We start from the raw sequence: 21,702 nt of genomic DNA on the forward strand, positions 1-21,702 counted from the left end.
TAAATTGTCCTTTACAGTAAAAAGTCATCTCGCAAAAAAACCTTCGTTGTAATAAAAAAAAATAAAAATTCGTTAAAAAGTGAGTCATTTCTTATATACAATGTACTTCATACAGCATTTAACTAGTAAAGTTCAATATAAAAATTTTTTTATATATGTTAAAATCTGTACCACAGTGAAGATCCGTTGTATTAAATAATTCGTCAAATCAAAAAGTGAGAGCTGACTGTATATTATGTTTAAAAAATTATCCAATGATTATTCGAGAATAAAATCACGCTGATTAGCATTCAGAATTTACATAAATTACATTACATTAAATATGGGAATGTTAGAAGTACAAATGCACGCCATTATGTTACACACATTCTGATTGTTTTTTTACTTAAATTCTGTCGTCACAATAGAATTAATATTTTCTTACTTCATTTTGTAGTAAATAAAATGGAAGGAAGTTCAAGTTCAAGTCAGGTAAATTATTATTTTGAGAAATATTAAAATTTAATTAAAAAATCTTTAAAACTCATTTTATGTAAAATAGAGTGGAAATTCTCCTACCAATACTGCTCCTAGTAACTTAGAAAATAATAACTTTCTTTCATATAAAACGATTTTGTATGAAAATATGTCAAACAATCGTATTCTTCTCAAATTAGAAGAGGATGGATTCATTATGCCAGATGACAAAGTAGATGAACTTTTAAAAAATCTAACTAAACCAAGTTATTTGTACACACTTAAATTGCTTTTTGAAAATTTACAAAATGAGTTTTCATCACAAGTTTTAGCAAATTCATTAGAAGCTTTAGTTGATACCCCTTTTAATCATTATTCAAAAGAAAGTGTTGCTAGATTAGAATTACATTTAAGAACTTTGGTTACCATCTTAGAAAGGATATGTTTTTCGCCAATAGTACTTAGTAAAGAACTTCGAGATAAAGTTTATAATTCTTTAGCAAAATTTGCAGAAATTCATCGTAAAACAACTCAAGTTATCGAAATAGGACTTGATAATAATTTTAGACAAAATTTCAATCAATTCAATCAACAAAGTAATGATCAAGACGAACAAATTATTAAAAAGCGTAATTATAATATTGATTTTTTATTAATCCATTTACGAGATACTCTTCATAGTTTACGTGATGATGAAACTTGGTTTCAAGAAATTATACGAAGAATTAGAGACTTACTTAAGACTGCATTGAATATTACTCCAGGAATTCTAACAATAGTAGGAATCAATCTTCCAAGTGATTGTTCAATCTTATCAATGCTTACTCAAATACGTCAAAGTTTAAGTTTTAAATATCCAGTAGCATCTTATTATGTAGATTGGAGAATTATGTTAATAATTCAAAATAATCTTTTCATTTGGTCTGAAAGTTCTGAAAAGATTATTAGTAAAAAATTTAGTGAATTGGTACTTATGGAATATATCTGGAGCTTTTTGGAAAGAGAATGGGTTTATTCCGCAGATAAATCTATTTTAGATTCCCAAACAAAATTTGATGAAGTATCAAATAAAGTCGTTAAGGCTTTGAAAAATGCTGGGAGCTTTTTAAATGAACTTGCCGGAAATGAACCTATTGCATTACCACATACTTTGTGGTTTGGAATATTAGATCTTGCACAAAATCTTATCCAAAGATCATCCCGGATAGCAACATATGGTCTTTGTTATTATTTAGCAATTGAATCACTTAATAAAGCACCAAGTAGTTTTATTCAGTTTAAATCTATTGAATTATTATTACATTTATATAATATTGATAATAAAATGTTTTCAATGATTGAAATTGATTTTGATCAATACACACAAAAATTAAGTGAAAATAATTTGGAAGATTCTTTAGAAAATTTTCGAAATTTATTAACTTTTGTCAAAGAGAAATATCATGAAGATTTAAAAATTTTAAGTAATAATACTGGAAAAGGAAAAGAGGGAAAAGGAAAAAGTTTAAATCAAAATTCTTATTTAAAGAAAAAACAAACATCAAATTCTAACATTTTAGATGTTATAGCAGATGAAATTACTTGTCCAATTAATAGTGAACCAACTGATCAATTATGTATTTTAAAATGCCAACATATATTAGCAATAAGCAATTTAAAAAAATTAAAACAAAAAATATGTCCTAATTGTCGGGAAAAAATTGAAGATAATGATATTAGATATTTACCACAAAATTCAATTTATAAAAATTTATATACAAAATTTTTTGAATCTGGACATATTTTACCTTCAATTGAATTAGAAAATTCTGATCAACTATATGACAGCGATGATTCAGATAATTCAGAAGTTGAACTTATATTAACTAAAAAAAAGAAATTTATGAATCCAATTATTAAATTAAATTCAAATATATCATCATCATTACTTTCAAGAATTACAAAAAAACAACATCCAACATATCAAAATATTATAAAAGAAATAAATGAAAAACATTATGAAAAAGCTGAATCATTATGTAAGGAATTTTTAAATTTTTTTCCTAAAAGTTATTCTTCAAGATGTATTTTAGCTTATATTTATAGATGTCTTAACAATTATGAACAAGCTCACTTATACTTAGAAGAAGCTATTGATTTAAATCACAAAAAACCAGTTGCTTATTTTATTTGTGGAGAAATATATTTTAGACAAAATAGATATAATGAAGCTATAGATAATTTAAAAAAATCGTTAGAATACAAAGCAAAATTAACTAATTTATATACAATACTTGGAAATAGTTACCTATTACGTAATTTTTTGGTCAATGATTACACAACAGCTGAAGAAAATTATAATATTGCATTAAAAAATGATCCAAGTAATTATTTGTGCCTTAAAAATTGTGCATACAGTTATGAAAAACAAGGATTTTATTTAAATGCTTTAGTGATATTAGATAGATTGTTAAATATTAACAAGAAGGATTCTTTGATTTTATGTTATTATGGAGAAATTTTATATAATATGAAACAATATAGTAAAGCTATATTATACTTTACAAAAGCAAATATTATAGATCCAGAAAATATTCATAATTTGAATAAGAGAGCTATTGCATACTATATTATTCAGGAATATGATAAAGTTTTATTAGATCTTGATAAAATTATGCAATTAGATCCATTAAATAGTTCAGCATATTATCTTAAAATTCTAACATACTATACAAAAAATGACATCAATAATGTCACAATATTATTTGAAAAGTATACAGAATTATTAAAATTACTGAGTTCTGATAGTAATAGTTTAGCAAAATCCCAATTATTTCATCTAGAATATTTACTAAATAAAAATAGTTCTAAAGATTTAAATAATATATTGACAAAAATCAATCAAATCCCCAATATTAGTAAGAATAAATTATTACTTTTAATTAGATGTAAAATACACATTGAATTAAAAGAATATTATGAAACTATTGTAGATCTGGATATGTTATTTAATTGCTATAAAGCTATTTCATATATTCATTTATTACAAAAGCATTCGTATTTTTGGTCATATTTATATAAAGTTTGTGAAATTGACACATGTGATTTTACCAAATTTGGAATTGTTAATGAATTTAGTAAATACATGTATAAAAGTAAGAAATTATTTAAATTATTTATTTTCTTCTATTTAAGTTAATTATTAATATCTTAACTCATTAGAAAAAGAAGTATATTTTATTTCAAATCTTACAAATTTAAATAGTGAACTTTGTAAATTTCAAGAAAGTGATGTAAGCAGGTAAAGTTTATTTATAATAGTACTTTTAAGTCAAGTTATCATATACCAATTAGCCAAATTAACCATAATTTCAAAATCAAAGTTTATCAGGGCTGGTAATGTGTTCTAAAAATGAAAAACTTCGTTTAGATTTGCCTATAATATATAATAATTCTGCTCATCTTCTTATTTATAAAATAAATGTTAAAAAAATATTATCTAAAAATTGCTTTATAAAATTTAGTATATATAATGATAATGTAAGTTAATTATTTAAAATCTCTATCATTATATTAATTTTAATTAATATTAACTCAATTATAGAAATATAATCAAAGTGAGCATATGTTAAAACATGAAGATGTGTCAAAACTTGAGGGATTAGGTTGGATAGAATATCAGAATTTAAGATATTATACATCTTATTCTCAAATTTCAATTGAAATAAATTCTATTGAAATGGTATATTTCTATTTACTTATTCAGATTAATTTCCTCTCAGAACTAAATATAACATTATTCTTAATATACTTAGCAAATAGATTATGTTCGACATGGAGATGGATATACTAGTGGAATAACTCCCATTCCCAACATGAGTTTAATGGGTTATTTGTTACCAGATTATCACCAATTTTTCTCAAATGTTCCAGAAACTTTCAAAGATAAGTATTTTTCAAGAAAAGAAATGGAAAATTTACTTGATTTAAATGATATCCTTAGCATATTATAATTATTTACTTTCTTCTTATTATCATTTTGTTTTATTCACATATTTTGAAAATTTTTAAAAATTGTAAATATATAAAGAAAATCTTTCGTTTCAGGAATTTTTTATTGAAAGATAACCGTTGGAAATTTATTATCTACACCTGTGAAAATACGCAAAGAAATTTGTGTGGTGTATGATATTTCATAGAATATTAATAATTCAACTTTATAGCAAAAGATAAAATATCACGTAAAACATTTATTCATATTTTTTTAACTGGATATAACAAATTTTATTAGTTAAATCTAACCACCGATATTTTATTTTCATTACCGAGACAAAATGTATATTGTATAATTATTTTATTTGATACATTAAATTTTATTTAACAAATTATAAAATATATATACCAGATACCGTATTATCTTTACTATAAATAAATTTTCAGAAATTTAAATCTCTACTAAAATAAAAAGCTTCAGGATTTTTATAATTACTATTAAAAAGAATCCAATCATTACTTTTAACCAATTCTATTCTTTCAATTTCAGCTACTTCAATTATTTCAGGATTTAAATTTCATTGAATTTTTTAATTTTCAATAATTTCAATTATTTCATTAATATTTGGTCTATTTAAACCAACATTTTATCATTAAATCTAAATAAGATTTTGGAGTTCCTTTAATAATTTCAGGACGTAAACCATTAATAATTTCTATTATTAAATTTTCATCATGAGAAAAATGAACAAAAGATTGTTGACCTCACATTATCATCGCGAAAGAATAAACGTCTGAAGCTTTAGTATATATTTCTTCTTTTTCATCATCGTTACCAATATTTGATAATATTTCTGGTGTTATGGGTATTATACCATAAAATTTTTTACTATATGATAAGGAATCAGAAAATATACATTACATAATCCAAGATCTGAAATTAATATATCATATTTTGTGTAACGTTATATTTTGATTCTTCATTTTCTTCTGAAAGATCTAATAAAACGTTTCCACCATGAAAATCACGATGTACGTATCCATGATTATGTATAGCTTTCAGTCCTTTCGCTATTTCTAACAATATGGAAATTTTCTGATACCAATCAATTTCAACAAAATTATCTTGAAGATATTGACGTAATAAATCTCCTCCACTTGCGTATTGCATAACCAACTTCTCTAACATTATTAGGAGCTTCTTCATAAATTAACTTCCAAATAAAATCACCACTATGTTTTTATACTTCATTTATCCAAACTTTCATCGTACCAAAATAAAGTCCATCATTCCAAGAAGCGAGATAAACTTTACTATAACCACCTTCTTCTAATAATATTATACATATTTTCAAATTCATCAAATGGAATTAATTTTAAATAATTTTTTTTAATAGAATTTGTTAATTGAATTTTTTTAATAAATTCGTCTAATAAATCTATTTAATTTGTCCAATAACAAAATTTTCTTTAAATAATTTTGTTTCACGTTCGTTATACCATAATACTAGATTTTTTTAAAAAAGGTTTCCGCATAATCTTTTGATGCTTGTTTGATTACTAAATACGGTTTTCGCTTTTCTGATCGCATCTCTAAATAAATAAAAATAAATAAAATAAAAAGAATTTTAAAAATTATTAAAATAACGCTTTAAATAATAATATGATAACTATACCTTGATTTTTTATCCCCATTACCTTTTTTTTTTACAAATATATATATAATTTTACGAAAAAAAGAACTCTAAATTTTGCGAAAAAGAAAAACTCAAGAATAAAAAGAAAAAATTCAAATTTTGAGAATAAAAAAAAAATTAAAAAAGCTAAAAAAAAATCTAAAAAAATTTTTCATATTTAGATTACCCTGTAATTTGAATTGTGTAACATAAAAGTGTGATATTCTTGCGTCCGATCTATTTCATTTTATCATCATAATTTAAGGAAATTCCTGAATCCTGACTACTGATCTTTAAACTAATCAGTACATTTCCGATTAATTAAAATTTTAACTGAATTTTTTTTATTCTGATGGATCTTAATTTGCGGTCATTTCTGGTTTTTTTTATTTTTATTGGATTTTTTTAGGGGATTTTTTTTTTAATCAAAATTTTTTTTTTTAACCAAAAAATATTGTTTATTCTTTTTTGGTTTGGGTCAAGACTATAATCAGATTAGAACTATGTCCTACGGCTTTTTCGATATTTAGTGAGATTTTTTTTAGTCAATGATATTGTTTCTTTAACTAAAAAATTTTTGAAATCCTATTCCTTGCAGCTAAATTTGGCTGCGATTTACCACTACTCATGTGTCGATCTAAACTGTAATACAATGAAATTCCATGGAATCCTCTGCAGAAATCCTGAAAATTCCGCGGAATTTAGGACAATAGCTATCATTTAAGGTTAAAACTCGTGGCATGCATCCCCTGATCTATTAGTCAAAAACTATTCGATCCGTGTGCCAATCAACTAATCCAATTTCAGTTAGGTTCCTTTTTTTAAAATTTTTTTTTTTTTTTCAAACCGAAAAAATTTGTTTTTTCTCATTCTTTTCCCATTTAGGTTTCCTGAAAATTTTTTTTATTTAATAAACAATCCTATTGTTTCGATCTTTTAAGACTGATTTTTTTTTATATTTTCGATCTTTTCTTTAGACCGTATTATTATTATTATTTCTTTTTGGACCGAAATCACCGAATTATTGTCCCTTTTTTCAGAATTTTTTCAGTACTTATTTTTTTTTCGGATTCCTTTTTTTTGGAAGTTTCCTTACTTTAAACCGATTTCTTTCTTTATCCTTTTTCTTTCCCCCAATTTTTTTTTAATTTTTTTTTCTTTTTCTTTCAATTTTTTAAATATTATATTAAACATATTTACAAAATTATTATTTTTTTAAAAAAAATCAATATAACATGTAGGAAAATTGACCGACGTTGATAGAAAGATGAATTGAACACTGGATAAATAGTTTGATTTTCAAGCTCATAAAATCAAACAAATTGATATTTTTAAAATATTTTATAATTAATTAATTAATTGAAAAAATTGTTAATTTAATAAATTCTCTAAATAATCACGATAAAAATTTCAATTCAAATGATTTTAAATTAATAACTAACTTATCGAGTAAAATGAGTATCAAAAGAATAATAATAAGTGAAATGAACAGATTCTAATACATTTAATTGTTCATTAAGTTATAAGTTTAAGATTGACGTAATATAAAATAATAAGAAATTATTATAAAATTTATAAAATATTTGTAATATTTTCATAAGAAATAATGTATTTACCGCACCCTGCGTTACAAATTTATATATATTTTTTTATGTTTATCATTTGCCATTTTAGGGGGGGTGCGGCGTATAAACTAAAGATTGACATAAATAATTTACAAAAAAGGAAGGATGCTTTGTAACGCAGGGTGCGGTAAATAAATTCACTCTTTTCATAATATCAAAGTTTTTTCGAAAATACTTCTAAAAAAAATTAATCAATTTTTATTGATAATTATTTTTTCACAATTCCATAATTAATCCGAATTTCATTCTACACTCAAACGTCAAATCATTAATATAAATCTCTACATTATTGTAAATATAATTTATATCATTCTAATTTATAATTTAATACATATTATTTTATTTATTTTTTGTTAACTAATTATTACCATATTAGTATTATCTAATATTAATTTTAAAAAACTAAATTCCTAATTATAAACAAAAAACTATCTTTAATTTACTTAGTATTACATTATAGTACTAAATTTTTCTATTCAAACAAACTCATTGGTCCCGGTGCGAAGCAACGGGTAACTGCTAGTATAAAATTAAATTTTTTGTTTTATATTGGCTACAGTATCAGAGTCATGTGTATGTAAAATTGTTAATGGATACTTTTTTTCGCCAATAGATAAAAAAAGTTTAATTAGTAGCCTTTTTTAATCATATTTAACTATTGTTTATTTTAAATAAATTTTTTAAAATTATTTTTTTTTTATTTTTTTCGGTTCAAACCATAAAATAAAAGAATTTTAAAAAGCCTAAAAAAGGGAAATAAAAAAAATTTTTTTTTAAAAAAGAGGGTAACAAAGTTAGGAAAAGGACGATGAGTAAAAAATAAATTTTTTTAATGAAGTTTTTTATTTCTTAGTTCAAATCGAAAAAAAAATCTCTTAAATTTTTTTTATTTTTGGTTATTTTTTTTATAAGTTATTAATAATTAACGCCAACTGAATAAAAAAGACTTTTTTTCATTTTTTATTGTAATTTTTTTTGGTTGTCTATCTCCAACGGTCCAACCTTTAAGTTGTAGTAAATTTTTAATTATATAAATAAAATATTTAATTATATTCCATGATACTAATGCGACAGCCATACTTCTTTCATAAATATAATGTGAAGTATTATTAATGCTGTAACCCAAATGGCTTCTTTTCAGAAGTTAAAATGCTTGAACAATGTAAAAATGATTATATAAAGAAGACAAGCCAAAAAGGAAAAAACCATTGGTATATATTTTATATAAATTGACCCTTTCAACGCAACAGGCTACAGCTAGTATATCATATAGTATGAATAAATAAACAACATTTAAAATCTAGTATTCTATGAACTAAATAGAATAGGATATTAAGGAAAAAAAATGATCAAATTTCATTAACTGAAACCGGGGAACTTACGCACGACCCCAATAGTATATCACACGTTTCAATTCAGATGGTTGATATTTATTATTAATTTATATTAATTTGTATTTAATAATATAAATATTGAAATATTTTATTTAATAAATACTTTTTTAGGGAAGAAAAAGAAGTGCGGTTAACGAATTAATAACGATGATAATGATGATAATCAAACATCAAATTGATTGTTTTATAAATCTCAATGGAGGTGATATTAAACAACTTGAAATTAAAGAAGGTATTTAAAATATTTGCATTATTTATTTTTTTCTTCATAATAAATAAATATAAATCTATTTTTTATTAGATGAAGAAGTTTGATTTTTATCAATGGAATTCATTTAACAAATACCATTTTACAAAATCAATGGATAATTCATCAACAATTACAGGCATTATTGGAAAAATTGAATGATATAAGGTAAGTAACAATATATTTTAAGCATAATTTATTAAAATTATCATCTTTTTTTTATATTATAAATCTATATTACAGAATTTATGCTTAATATTTGCACTAAAACAAGTATCCAAATTTAAAAGAACTTAAAGAAGATATTTTAAAGGGATTTCATAATGAATCAAGTAGATAGATATACTGTATGTTTATAAATTTTTATTTATTATTGCATAATATACTAATTATTAATTTATAATTTATTCGTTAAAACAATTAGAGATCGATGAGGCTATATAACACAAAATAGTTTATTGGCTATCTTGATTTACCATGTGTTTAGAGTAAGATAAAGAAGTGTTTGTTACAAAAAGACTTTATGAAAAGAAAATGTAGAAATGTAGAAAATTTATTATAATTCTTGAAGTTTTCAAAAGTAAGGATTATACGCCTATTAAATCTGATAAACTATTTGTAGCAAGTGTAATTAAATTAGTAATGGAAGGTAAAATTGTTTCATAAGAAAATATTCAACAAAAAGAAAGGTTTAATCAATTATTGAATATTCATTGAGTTTTTAACGATATTTATTAAATTACTGAATGAAAAATTTAATAATTGCCTAATCATAACTTAGTAGTACTGAGGAGGAGATTATTTTACTTTCGAATTAAGAATGTAATATTTATAATAAATTTTCTTATAAATCAGAATTATAAATTATTACAAATTAATATTTAAATTAATGCTTATTAATCATTAGATTTAATATTTGCAAATTAATGTGAATTTTATATTTTTTTCATTTGTAATTGCTAAAAAATTAATTAGATTATATTATAGAATCATAAAACGTGAAATTGAATATTTAACTAGAATTTAAGATTTGGATATCATATTAAATAAATAGCAAGGACTCAATTAATATTGAATAAAAAATTTTTTATCATGGAAATTATTTAAATTAACAATGTGATAATTTAACGTAGATTAGTATAAGAATTTTTAATATTAATTTCACATTTTTTATACATTAACAAACAGTTAAATATTTATTGAATTTCCTTAAGAAATTTTTGAGATGAAATTTGCCTAATAATTATATTTCGCTTGTTTAATTACCTAAAAATTTGTTTCTTACCATATTATATCCGCCGATCTGCAGAATGCATGTGATAGTTTTGGCGCTGCTAGATGGGTTTTTTATATTCCGGATATATTATGATTTATTTAAATAAACATAATATCCAATGATTACTAGAGAATAAAATCACGCTGATAAGCATTCAGAATTTACATAAACTACAAACTTTTACGAATATTTGCGACACGTTACATTAAATAAGTAGTACACTCTTTTGAATGGAACGTTGGAAGTACAAATGCACGCTATTGTGTTACACACATTCCGATTATTTTTTTACTTAAATTCCGTCGTCATAAAATTAATATTTTCTTACTTCTTTTTGTAATAGAAAATATGGAAGGAAGTTCAAGTCAGGTAAATTATTATTTTAAGCAATATTAAAAAATTTAATCAATTACAAATCATTAAAACTAATTTTATATAATAATTATAGAGTGGAGGTACTTCTACCAATACTGCTCCTGGTAACTCAGAAAATAATAACTCTCTTTCGTATAAAACGATTTTGTATGAAAATATGTACAACAATCGTATCCTTCTTAAATTAGAAGAAGATGGATTCATCACGCCTGATGAAAAGTCAAAAGAACTTATTAAGGAACTATCAGAAATAAAGTATTTATATGCTTTGAAGGTGCTTTTTGAAAACTTACAAAATGAGTTTTCATCTCAAGTTTTAGCAAATTTATTAGAAGCTTTAGTTGATACTCCTTTTAATCATTATTCAAAAGAAAGTGTAGCTAGATTAGAATTACATTTAAGAACTTTGGTTACCGTCTTAGAACGGATATGTTTTTCACCAATAGTACTTAGTAAAGAACTTCGAGATAAAGTTTATAATTCTTTAGCAAAATTTGCAGAAATTCATCGTAAAACAACTCAAGTTATCGAAATAGGACTTGATAATAATTTTAGACAAAATTTCAATCAATTCAATCAACAAAGTAATAATCAAGACGAACAAATTATTAAAAAGCGTAATTATAATATTGATTTTTTATTAATCCATTTGCGAGATACTCTTCATAGTTTACGTGATGATGAAGCTAGGTTTCAGGAAATTATACGAAGAATTAGAGACTTACTTAAGACTGCATTGAATATTACACCAGGAATTCTAACAATAGCAGGAATAAATCTTCCAAATGATTGTTCAATCTTATCAATGCTTACTCAAATACGCCAAAGTTTAAGTTTTAAATATCCAGTAGCATCTTATTATGTAGATTGGAGAATTATGTTAATAATTCAAAATAATCTTTTCATTTGGTCTGAAAGTTCTGAAAAGATTATTAGTAAAAAATTTAGTGAATTGGTACTTATGGAATATATCTGGAGCTTTTTGGAAGGAGAATGGGTTAATGCTGCAGACAAATCTATTTTAGATTCTCAAACAAAATTTGATGAAGTATCAAATAAAGTCGTTAAATCTTTGAAAAATGCTGGAGGCTTTTTAAATGAACTTGCCGGAAATGAACCTATTGCATTACCACATACTTTATGGTTTGGAATATTAGATCTTGCACAAAATCTTATCCAAAGATCATCCCGAATAGCAACATATGGTCTTTGTTATTATTTAGCAATTGAATCACTTAATAAAGCACCAAGTAATTTTATTCAGTTTAAATCTATTGAACTATTATTACATTTATATAATGTTGATAATAAAATGTTTTCAATGATTGAAATTGATTTTGATCAATACACACAAAAATTAAGTGAAAATAATTTGGAAGATTCTTTAGAAAATTTTCGAAATTTATTAACTTTTGTCAAAGAGAAATATCATGAAGATTTAAAAATTTTAAGTAATAATACTGGAAAAGGAAAAGAGGGAAAAGGAAAAAGTTTAAATCAAAATTCTTATTTAAAGAAAAAACAAACATCAAATTCTAAAATTTTAGATGTTATAGCAGATGAAATTACTTGTCCAATTAATAGTGAACCAACTGATCAATTATGTATTTTAAAATGCCAACATATATTAGCAATAAGCAATTTAAAAAAATTAAAACAAAAAATATGTCCTAATTGTCGGGAAAAAATTGAAGATAATGATATTAGATATTTACCACAAAATTCAATTTATAAAAATTTATATACAAAATTTTTTGAATCTGGACATATTTTACCTTCAATTGAATTAGAAAATTCCGATCAACTATATGACAGTGATGATTCAGATAATTCAGAATTTGATTTTATATTGATTAAAAATTCAAATATATCATCATCATTACTTTCAAGAATTACAAAAAAACAACATCCAACATATCAAAATATTATAAAAGAAATAAATGAAAAACATTATGAAAAAGCTGAATCATTATGTAAGGAATTTTTAAATTTTTTTCCTAAAAGTTATTCTTTAAGATGTATTTTAGCTTATATTTATAGATGTCTCAACAATTATGAACAAGCACACTTATACTTAGAAGAAGCTATTAATTTAAATCCAAAAAAACAAGTTGCTTATTTTATTTGTGGAGAAATATATTTTAGACAAAATAAATATGATGAAGCTATAGATAATTTGAAAAAATCATTAGAATATAAAGCAAAATTAACTAATTTATATACAATACTTGGAAATAGCTGTCTATTACGTAATTATTACACAGCAGCTGCAGAAAATTATAATATTTCATTAAAAAATGATTCAAATAATTATTTATGCCTTAAAAATTGTGCATACAGTTATGAAAGACAAGAAGATTATTTAAATGCTTTAAAAATATTAGACAAATTGTTAAATATTAACGAGAAAGACTCTTTGGTTTTATGTTATTATGGAGAAATTTTATATAATATGAAACAATATAGTAAAGCTATACTATACTTTACAAAAGCAAATATTATAGATCCAGAAAATATTCATAATTTGAATAAGAGAGCTATTGCATACTATATTATTCAGGAATATGATAAAGTTTTATTAGATCTTGATAAAATTATACAATTAGATCCATTAAATAGTTCAGCATATTATTTGAAAAGTCTAACATATTATACAAAGAATGATATTAATAATGCTAAAATATCATTTAAAAAGTATGCAGCATTATTGAATTCTGATAATTTCTTAGCAAAGATTCAGTTATATTACCTAGGATACTTATTAAATGAAAATATTTCTAAAGATTTAAGCAATGTATTAACAAACATCAATCAAATCCTTAATATTGATAGCAATAATGAATTGTTACTTTTAATTAGATGTAAAATACATATTGAATTAAACAAGTATTATGAAGCTATTGTAGATTTGGATATGTTATTTGAAGGTGAATACAAAAAATATTACTATAAAGCTTTTTCATATATTCATTTATTACGAAAGCATTCGGATTTTTGGTCATATTTATGTAAAGTTCGTGAAATTGACAAATGTGATTTTACCAAACTTGGAATTATTAACGAATTCAGTAAATACATGTATAAAGGTAAGAAAATATTTAATTAATTTATTATCTTCTATTTAAGTTATAATAATTTAATACATTTAACACATTAGAAAAAGAAGTATATTTTATTTCAAATCTTACAAATTTAGATAGTAAACTTTGTCAATTCCAAGAAAGTGATATAAGCAGGTAAAGTTTATTCATAATAGTACTTTTAAGTCAAGTTGTCATATACCAATTAACCAAATTAACCATAATTTTTTAAAATCAAAGTTTATCAGGGCTGGTATTGTGTTCTAAAAATGAAAAACTTTGTTTAGATTTGCCTACACTATGTAATGATCCTGCTCATTTTTTTATTTATAAAATAAATGTTAAAAAAATATTATCTAAAGATTGCTTTATAAAATTTATATATTATTTTGTAAGTTAATTATTTAAAATCTCTATCACTATATTTAATTTTAAATTAATATTAACTCAATTATAGAGATATGATAATCAAAGTGAGCATATATTAAAACATGAAGATGTATCAAAACTTGAGGGATTAGGTTGGATAGAATATCAGAGTTTAACATATAAATTAAATGGAGTTCAAATTTCAATCGAAATAAATTCAATTGAAATGGTATGTTTCTATTTACTTATTCATATTAATTTCCTCTCAGAACAAAATATAATATTATTCTTTAATATACATAGCAAATAGATTATGTTCGATATGGAGGTAGTTCTACTAGAAAAATAACTCCCATGGGTTATTTGTTACCAAATTATCACCAATTTTTATCAAATGTTCCAGAAACTTTCAAAGACAAGTATTTTTCAAGAAAAGAAATGGAAAATTTACTTGATTTAAATGATATCCTTAGCAAATTATAATTATTTACTTTTCTTATTATTCATTTTGTTTTATTCAACATACTAAAATTTTTTAAAAGTTGATCGATCCATTTTATCTATAAAAGAAAATCTTTCGTTTCAGGAATTTTTTATTGAAAGATAACCGTTGGAAATTTATTATCTACACCCGGGAAAATACACTAAGAAATTTATTTGTATGGTGTAGGATATTTCATAAAATATTAGTAATTCAACTTTATAGCAAGAGATAAAATATTACGTAAAACATTTATTCATATTTTTTAACTGGATATAACAAATTTTATTTGTTAAATCTAACCAACGATATTTTATTTTTAACAACAAACATTACCTAAACAAAATGTATATTGTATAATTATTTTATTTGATACAATAAATTATATTTAACAAATTATAAAATATATATTACCGTATTATCTTTACTATAAATAAATTTTTAGAAATTTAAATCTCTACTAAAATAAAAAGCTTCAGGATTTTTATAATTATTAAAAAGAATCCAATCATTACTTTTAACCAATTCTTTTCTTTCAATTTCAGCTACTTCAATTATTTCAGGATTTAAATTCCATTGAATTTTCCAATTTTCAATAATTTCAATAATTTCATTAATATTTGGTCTATTTAAAGGTGAATTATCCCAACATTTTATCATTAAATCTAAATAAGATTTTGGAGTTCCTTTAATAATTTCAGGACGTAAACCATTAATAATTTCTTTTATTAAATTTTCATCATGAGAAAAATGAACAAAAGATTGTTGACCTGAAGTTAATTCCCACATTATCATCGCGAAAGAATAAACGTCTGAAGCTTTAGTATATATTTCTTCTTTTTCATCATCGTTACCAATATTTGATAATATTTCTGGTGCTATGTAAGGTATTATACCATAAAATTTTTTACTATATGATAAGGAATCAGAAAATACATTACATAATCCAAGATCTGAAATTAATATATCATATTTTTGTGTAACATTATATTTTGAGTCTTCATTTTCTTCACCTTCAAAAGATTCTGAAAGTTCTAATAAAACGTTTCCACTATGAAAATCATGATGTACGTATCCATGATCATGTATAGCTTTCAATCCTTTCGCTATTTCTAATAATATGGAAATTTTCTGATACCAATCAATTTCAACAAAATTATCTTGAAGATATTGACGTAAATCTCCTCCGCTTGCATATTGCATAACCAAAATGTAATCGTTGGTTTCTGGGTCCCGAGAAATTCCGTATAATTTTGGACTTTTTTCCGAACTCATTACAGTGTAATATGAATCAAGCTATATCAGAAGAGGGGGGGGGGACGAAGAAGGAAAAAAAAAGAAAAAATTATTATAAAATTTATCTAATTTTTATGATAAAATCGTCTCATACCTGACGTATAAAATCAGCTCCATTGATATTCTTTGAATTTTTTAATTGTTTAAGTACTACATATTGAGATCCTGTTGTACTTTTATCGCTAAACGAAAATGAAATATTCCTTTCCGTGATCTATCCAAAGATTAAATAGATTAATATTTATTATAGAAACATGTAGAGAATTAAAATAACAAAAAAAATCAATCACCTCATATTCAAGTCTAGCGACAACGCGATCACTCCATAATTTTAATTCTTCAGTTTTAGAAGAAAGAGATTTTCTCTTATTTTTTAATTTATTAACAATTTTAAAAAAACCTTCAGATTTTTTTTTATTATCAGGTAAGGATAAAGATTGTAAACCAAATTCTCTAACATTATTAGGGGCTTCATCATAAATTAATTTCCAAATAAAATCATCATTATGTTTTTCTACTTCATTTATCCAACCTTTCATCGTACCAAAATAAAGTCCATTATTCCAAGAAGCGAGATAAACTTTACTATAACCACCTTCTTCTAATAATATTATATTTTCAAATTCATCAAAAGGAATTAATTTTAAATAATTTTCTTTAACAGAATTTGTTAATTGGGTTTTTTTAATAAATTCATCTAATAAATCTATTTCACTTGTCCAATAACTAAAATTTTCTTTAAATAATTTTGTTTCACATTCGTTACACCATAATATTGAATTTTTTTTATAAGTTGTTTTACATCTAAAACAATATTCTGATGGTGATAAAAGTGATGATGATGATGAAATTGGTTCATTTGGTAATATTTTTAGATAATTATAAACTCTATTAAAATATGTTTCTGCATAATCTTTTGATGCTTGTTTACTTTCTAAATACGGTTGTCGCTTTTCTGATTGCATCTCTAAAAATAAATAAAAATAAATAAAAAAATAAAAAGAATATTAATGAATTTTAAAAAATTATTAAAATAGCGCTTTAAATAACAATATGATAACTTACCTTGATTTTTTATACCCATTACTTTTTTTACAAAAAAATAAAAATATAAATATATACAGTATATATATATATAATTTTACGAAAAAAAAAGAAAATAAATTCTTACGAAAAAAAGAAAATTCGAATTTGAGAATAAAAAGAAAATTCAATTTAAGAATAATAAAAAAGAAAAAAAAATTCAAATTTGATAATAAAAAGAAAATTCAAATTTGAGAATAAAAAAAATTTAAATTTAAATTTAAAATAATTTCTAAAAAAAAATCCACTATATTTAATTTGTATATAATAAATACTTAAAAAATTATTTGTTTATCATACTAATGAATGAATAAACAATGATCATCAACCGAAAATCAAAAATCCTATTGTTAATCTTGTAAAAAAAAAGTTGAAACAAAAAAAACAAAAAATTAAAAAAAAAAAAAGAAAGAAAAGAAATCCTTAAACGAAAAACAAAGGGCCTATTTTAAAAGAAAAAAAATATTTTTTATTTGTTTTTATTTTTTTTAATTACAATGCATATAATATACTTCCCGATAATTCCGACACAAAAATATTTTTATTTTGTACATCCTATTATTGTACAAGAATAATTGTATTAATTATATTGTTCATGTGATAATTTTTCTGTGCAGGCGTGCAGCAAGCTTTTTTAACTTAATCGCGTCGAAACTCGGAAATATATTATAAAACAGAGCAGATTAAAAATATCACGTATCATAACATATGCTCACGTATCATATGCAATTTTGAAACTTTTATAGTAAGTGCATTAAATTTGTGTACTAAGTATCGCGATAAGCTAAAAAAAATGACATTCACGATTCTATGAAATAAAGATTCATAACCCACAGTTTAAATATGCATTAACTCAATACACAAAATAGAAGCATGACGCATCGGATTTATAATAAATTCAAACTCAATGTTCTATTTTTAATTATCTTTATAACTAATGATTAATTCAGAATTAATGTATGTACGTTAAGTAATAAGCTTAACTATTTAATAAATTAAATTAATTATTAAATTAAAGTATATTTAATGTGGCACAGTACAAGTATTAAAACGAATAATAAGAAAACACGATCTAATACCGACTGGCATCTCAATACGAGAGTCTATACTTATCGTTTCACCAGTGAGATAAAGATTCGACTAAAATAACAGGTTGATGTACTGAAACTTTTCTAATCGATCTTATGTAACTTTATATTTTAGGTTAAAATTAAAATAATTTATCATCCAATATTCCTAATTTAAATATGATCGTCATAAAAAATTTTTTTTTACGCCAATGCATTGTTCTTAAATCAAATATAAATATCTTATGAATGTTCAGATAATTTTATTGATTTTATAATTATTATGTTATCTTTCTTTATATATAACTGATAATATAAAAATAAATATACATTATACAATACATAAAAAATTTACGAGAAAATAAATATATTGTTTTATCTATATCTTCTAAGCTCATCTTCTAAGCTAATACTTAATCTCATTTCAGCCGCTGATGAAACCAGTTCATCAAAAAGATAGGATAATAAAATTTTTCTGCCTTTAAGTTCTTCATTATTCATTGGAATTTTACATCTCTTAACAATTGAAAGCCTATTTAACCATCTTTGTAATGCTTCTAAACTATTTGCTGTAGATGAATGAATTGGTATGGCTTTCTTATGTGATGTAATAGCTTTACCATAACTATTACGCGCCCATCCATGCCAGAATGCACATACTAATCCAATTATGCATCCAACTACCGTCTGTAAAAGTAAAAATATATTTATTTATTTATTTATTTAACAAAATAATTAAAAAGAACATGATGATAATAACAATAATAATATTTAATAATATTTTACCGTTATGGGACCAAATGGAACATTTTCTGTTTGTCGATAATAATGATATATTGATGGTAACGCGATAGCTATAAGACTTAATGGAATAGAAAAATATATAAATTAGCTGTGATATATTGATGTCCCCTAATAGTTTAATACACTGGTAAAATACTTACACTGATAAAATATAAGAAAAATTGGCCATGCTTTTGCGTTTTTTCCATTTTTCTATATCCTCTTGTAAGTTTATATATGCTGTTTCTACACTACGATCAATCTCACGGACAATCATTGTAAGTTCTTGGAGACGATCTATTAAAAATATTTTATTAGTTAATTAAAAAGTAACTTTCCTTAAAAAAAAAAAAATTATTTTAAAAATTTACCTTCAAATCTGTCAAATCCAATATCGATTAAAGCTTTTTCTAAATCTGTAAGACTTTCAATATATTTGACTTTCATGTATTTTATTGAACCAGCAAATAATGGACATACTCCAGGTGAATGAAAATCTTCGTATATTTCGTTCAAATGAACCAAATCACGTATTAAATTTAATATTCGTACCGATAATAAGAAATATGAATCATATATAAGCTGTAAAGTAATAAAAATTTCGATTAAATTTTTAAATTAATTGAATTTTTTGATCAAAGAATTAATACATACTTTATCAAACTTTTTTTCGACTTTACGATCATGAATTAAAGAGTTAAGAACTTCAATAAATAATTTTCCCATATCTTCATCAAATATATAACGAGCACGGGTTAACACTACAGTCATAAACATTCCATTAATGCTTCGATCAATACTTATAATTGGACCAGGAAATAATTTTTCGAAAGCTCCTGATTCAAAATCATCTAATAAATCATCTATAACTACATCTAATATTGCTGGATCAATAGGATCACTTAACGCTCTCAGTTTTGTATAATGTCTTGCTTCAGATTTAAAAAATAAATTTTCATTTGACATATTTGATGAACGTAAAATACATTCATAACTTGTGCTATCTAATGGTATCCAATCTGCAAAACCATTTAAAGTTAATGAAGCTATTGAAGCAGAAGTTCGAAGTCCTTCTACAACAACAGAGTGTGGTTTATTACTAAACTTGATTTTAATCTATTCATAAATAAAAATTAATAAATATTAAAAATATGATGATAAAATAAAGAAATATAAATTATTATTACCTTTAACATATCAGAATTATTTATTTCAATAGAGGAACCAGTCCTTAATTCTATCCTATTATCCAAACATCTTGAATAACTCCTTTCAAATTCATTTAAGAAAGACACAGAACCCACTGGACCTACAACTTGTGTAATTGCTTCAATAATATCATGTTTCGTACCCTACGGGAATAAGCGGATAATGTTAGAAAAAATTAAGAAATAATAAACTTCCCGAATATAAACCGGTTTCCACCTTTTCTGCACTTCCTGCACACCCGCCACCAAATTTTCAACTTTTTACCTTGAAATTATATATTTGAAATAAAGCGTAGTCTGTGTCAAAATGAAATTTAGTAGCGATATCCTCTTCAACAAAATGAAATCTACCGTTGTAATAAATTATAGGTTTTATAGAACAATGATTATTATATGCTATATTGGTAGCCATTATAAATATTTATTTCGTTTAAACAATTCAAGGAATTTTCGGAAGAGAGAAATCGGCCTAGATATGAAGGTTAACGAGGCACTGTGCACGGCGGAATCACATAACCTTAATCCTATTAAGGGAATTGAACGCCAATACCAGCCCCAATCATTAACAAAGTACCGGAATGTAAGGTATTAAGTAAGATTATCAAAAATGACTGGAAAATAATTAAAAAAATAGGTTATGGTTCATTTTTTTTATAAATATATATAACATGGGATCCAAAAAAAACCTTGGCTTATACTAAATCTGGATATTAATTATTTTTAATTATAACTTCTAAAATCTTATTGGGAAAAGATTTTCGTTGTTATACGACCATCTTTGGTAATCTTCAGCCAATTGATAAAAAATGTATAGAAACTTCCCCTTTTGAAGAAGAATATTATTTTACGGTTTTTCACATTTTCATACAGAAGGTCATATGAAGTTATTTTACATAACTCCGAAATTTACTAAAAAGCATAATTAAAACATTTAAAATTAAACCCATTTGTATTGCGTTACCAATAAGAAGAAAATCAGAATCAATTTAAGCGACTTTATTATGCAAATCAAAATATTTATATTTAGAATCAAATAAATATATTATAACAATTATTTTCATTTTTTTTCTGTTTAGTTTTTTAATTTTAATTTTTCTTTCTTTCTTTTTTTTTTAAAAAAAAAAAATTGAAATTGAAATTTTCGCATGCAAGCGGGCGTTAAGTATCAAGTGTCAGACTGTCAGTTATCAGGTATCACACGAACTAAAAAATGCAAATTACATTTTATTAAAATTCAAATCCGATAACAGTGTATCACGAATTCTCTTTGTTATTGCCAAAAAAAAAAATGATTTTTTTTTAAATGAATATTTT

The 21,702-nt window shown here is 23.4% G+C and overlaps 5 protein-coding genes across 5 annotated transcripts; 2 read left to right on the top strand and 3 right to left on the bottom strand.

Annotated features, from left to right (window-relative positions):
- Positions 1-444: 444 nt before the first annotated feature.
- Positions 445-4,448, top strand: OCT59_006435 (uncharacterized protein; the record flags this gene model as incomplete). The annotated part of the gene is made up of 6 exons (XM_025321450.2): positions 445-471; positions 542-3,590; positions 3,658-3,736; positions 3,819-3,975; positions 4,040-4,177; positions 4,251-4,448. The coding sequence occupies 6 exons, from the start codon at positions 445-447 to the stop codon at positions 4,446-4,448; spliced, it is 3,648 nt and encodes a 1,215-aa protein (XP_025168906.2).
- Positions 4,449-5,368: 920 nt separating this feature from the next.
- OCT59_006436 (uncharacterized protein) lies at positions 5,369-5,617 on the bottom strand (the record flags this gene model as incomplete). The annotated part of the gene is made up of 1 exon (XM_025332678.2): positions 5,369-5,617. One exon carries the CDS (start codon positions 5,615-5,617, stop codon positions 5,369-5,371), a length of 249 nt encoding a protein of 82 aa, XP_025168905.2.
- A 5,377-nt stretch (positions 5,618-10,994) lies between these two features.
- Positions 10,995-14,953, top strand: OCT59_006437 (uncharacterized protein; the record flags this gene model as incomplete). The annotated part of the gene is made up of 6 exons (XM_025330785.2): positions 10,995-11,015; positions 11,095-14,107; positions 14,179-14,257; positions 14,342-14,492; positions 14,559-14,699; positions 14,774-14,953. 6 exons carry the CDS (start codon positions 10,995-10,997, stop codon positions 14,951-14,953), a joined length of 3,585 nt encoding a protein of 1,194 aa, XP_025168903.2.
- Positions 14,954-15,392: 439 nt separating this feature from the next.
- Positions 15,393-17,331, bottom strand: OCT59_006438 (uncharacterized protein; the record flags this gene model as incomplete). Its single annotated transcript, XM_025327921.1, has 4 exons — positions 15,393-16,247; positions 16,342-16,461; positions 16,538-17,214; positions 17,313-17,331. 4 exons carry the CDS (start codon positions 17,329-17,331, stop codon positions 15,393-15,395), a joined length of 1,671 nt encoding a protein of 556 aa, XP_025168902.1.
- A 1,441-nt stretch (positions 17,332-18,772) lies between these two features.
- On the bottom strand, positions 18,773-21,062 carry OCT59_006439 (uncharacterized protein; the record flags this gene model as incomplete). Its single annotated transcript, XM_025321449.2, has 7 exons — positions 20,654-21,062; positions 20,368-20,532; positions 19,835-20,296; positions 19,552-19,762; positions 19,342-19,477; positions 19,184-19,259; positions 18,773-19,084 (listed from the first exon to the last, which is right to left on the bottom strand). The coding sequence occupies exons 1-7, from the start codon at positions 20,798-20,800 to the stop codon at positions 18,773-18,775; spliced, it is 1,509 nt and encodes a 502-aa protein (XP_025168901.1). The 5' UTR covers positions 20,801-21,062.
- Between the last annotated feature and the right edge of the window lie 640 nt (positions 21,063-21,702).

This window comes from Rhizophagus irregularis, chromosome 14, assembly GCF_026210795.1.
Source record: "Rhizophagus irregularis chromosome 14, complete sequence".
Taxonomy (NCBI): domain Eukaryota; kingdom Fungi; phylum Glomeromycota; class Glomeromycetes; order Glomerales; family Glomeraceae; genus Rhizophagus; species Rhizophagus irregularis.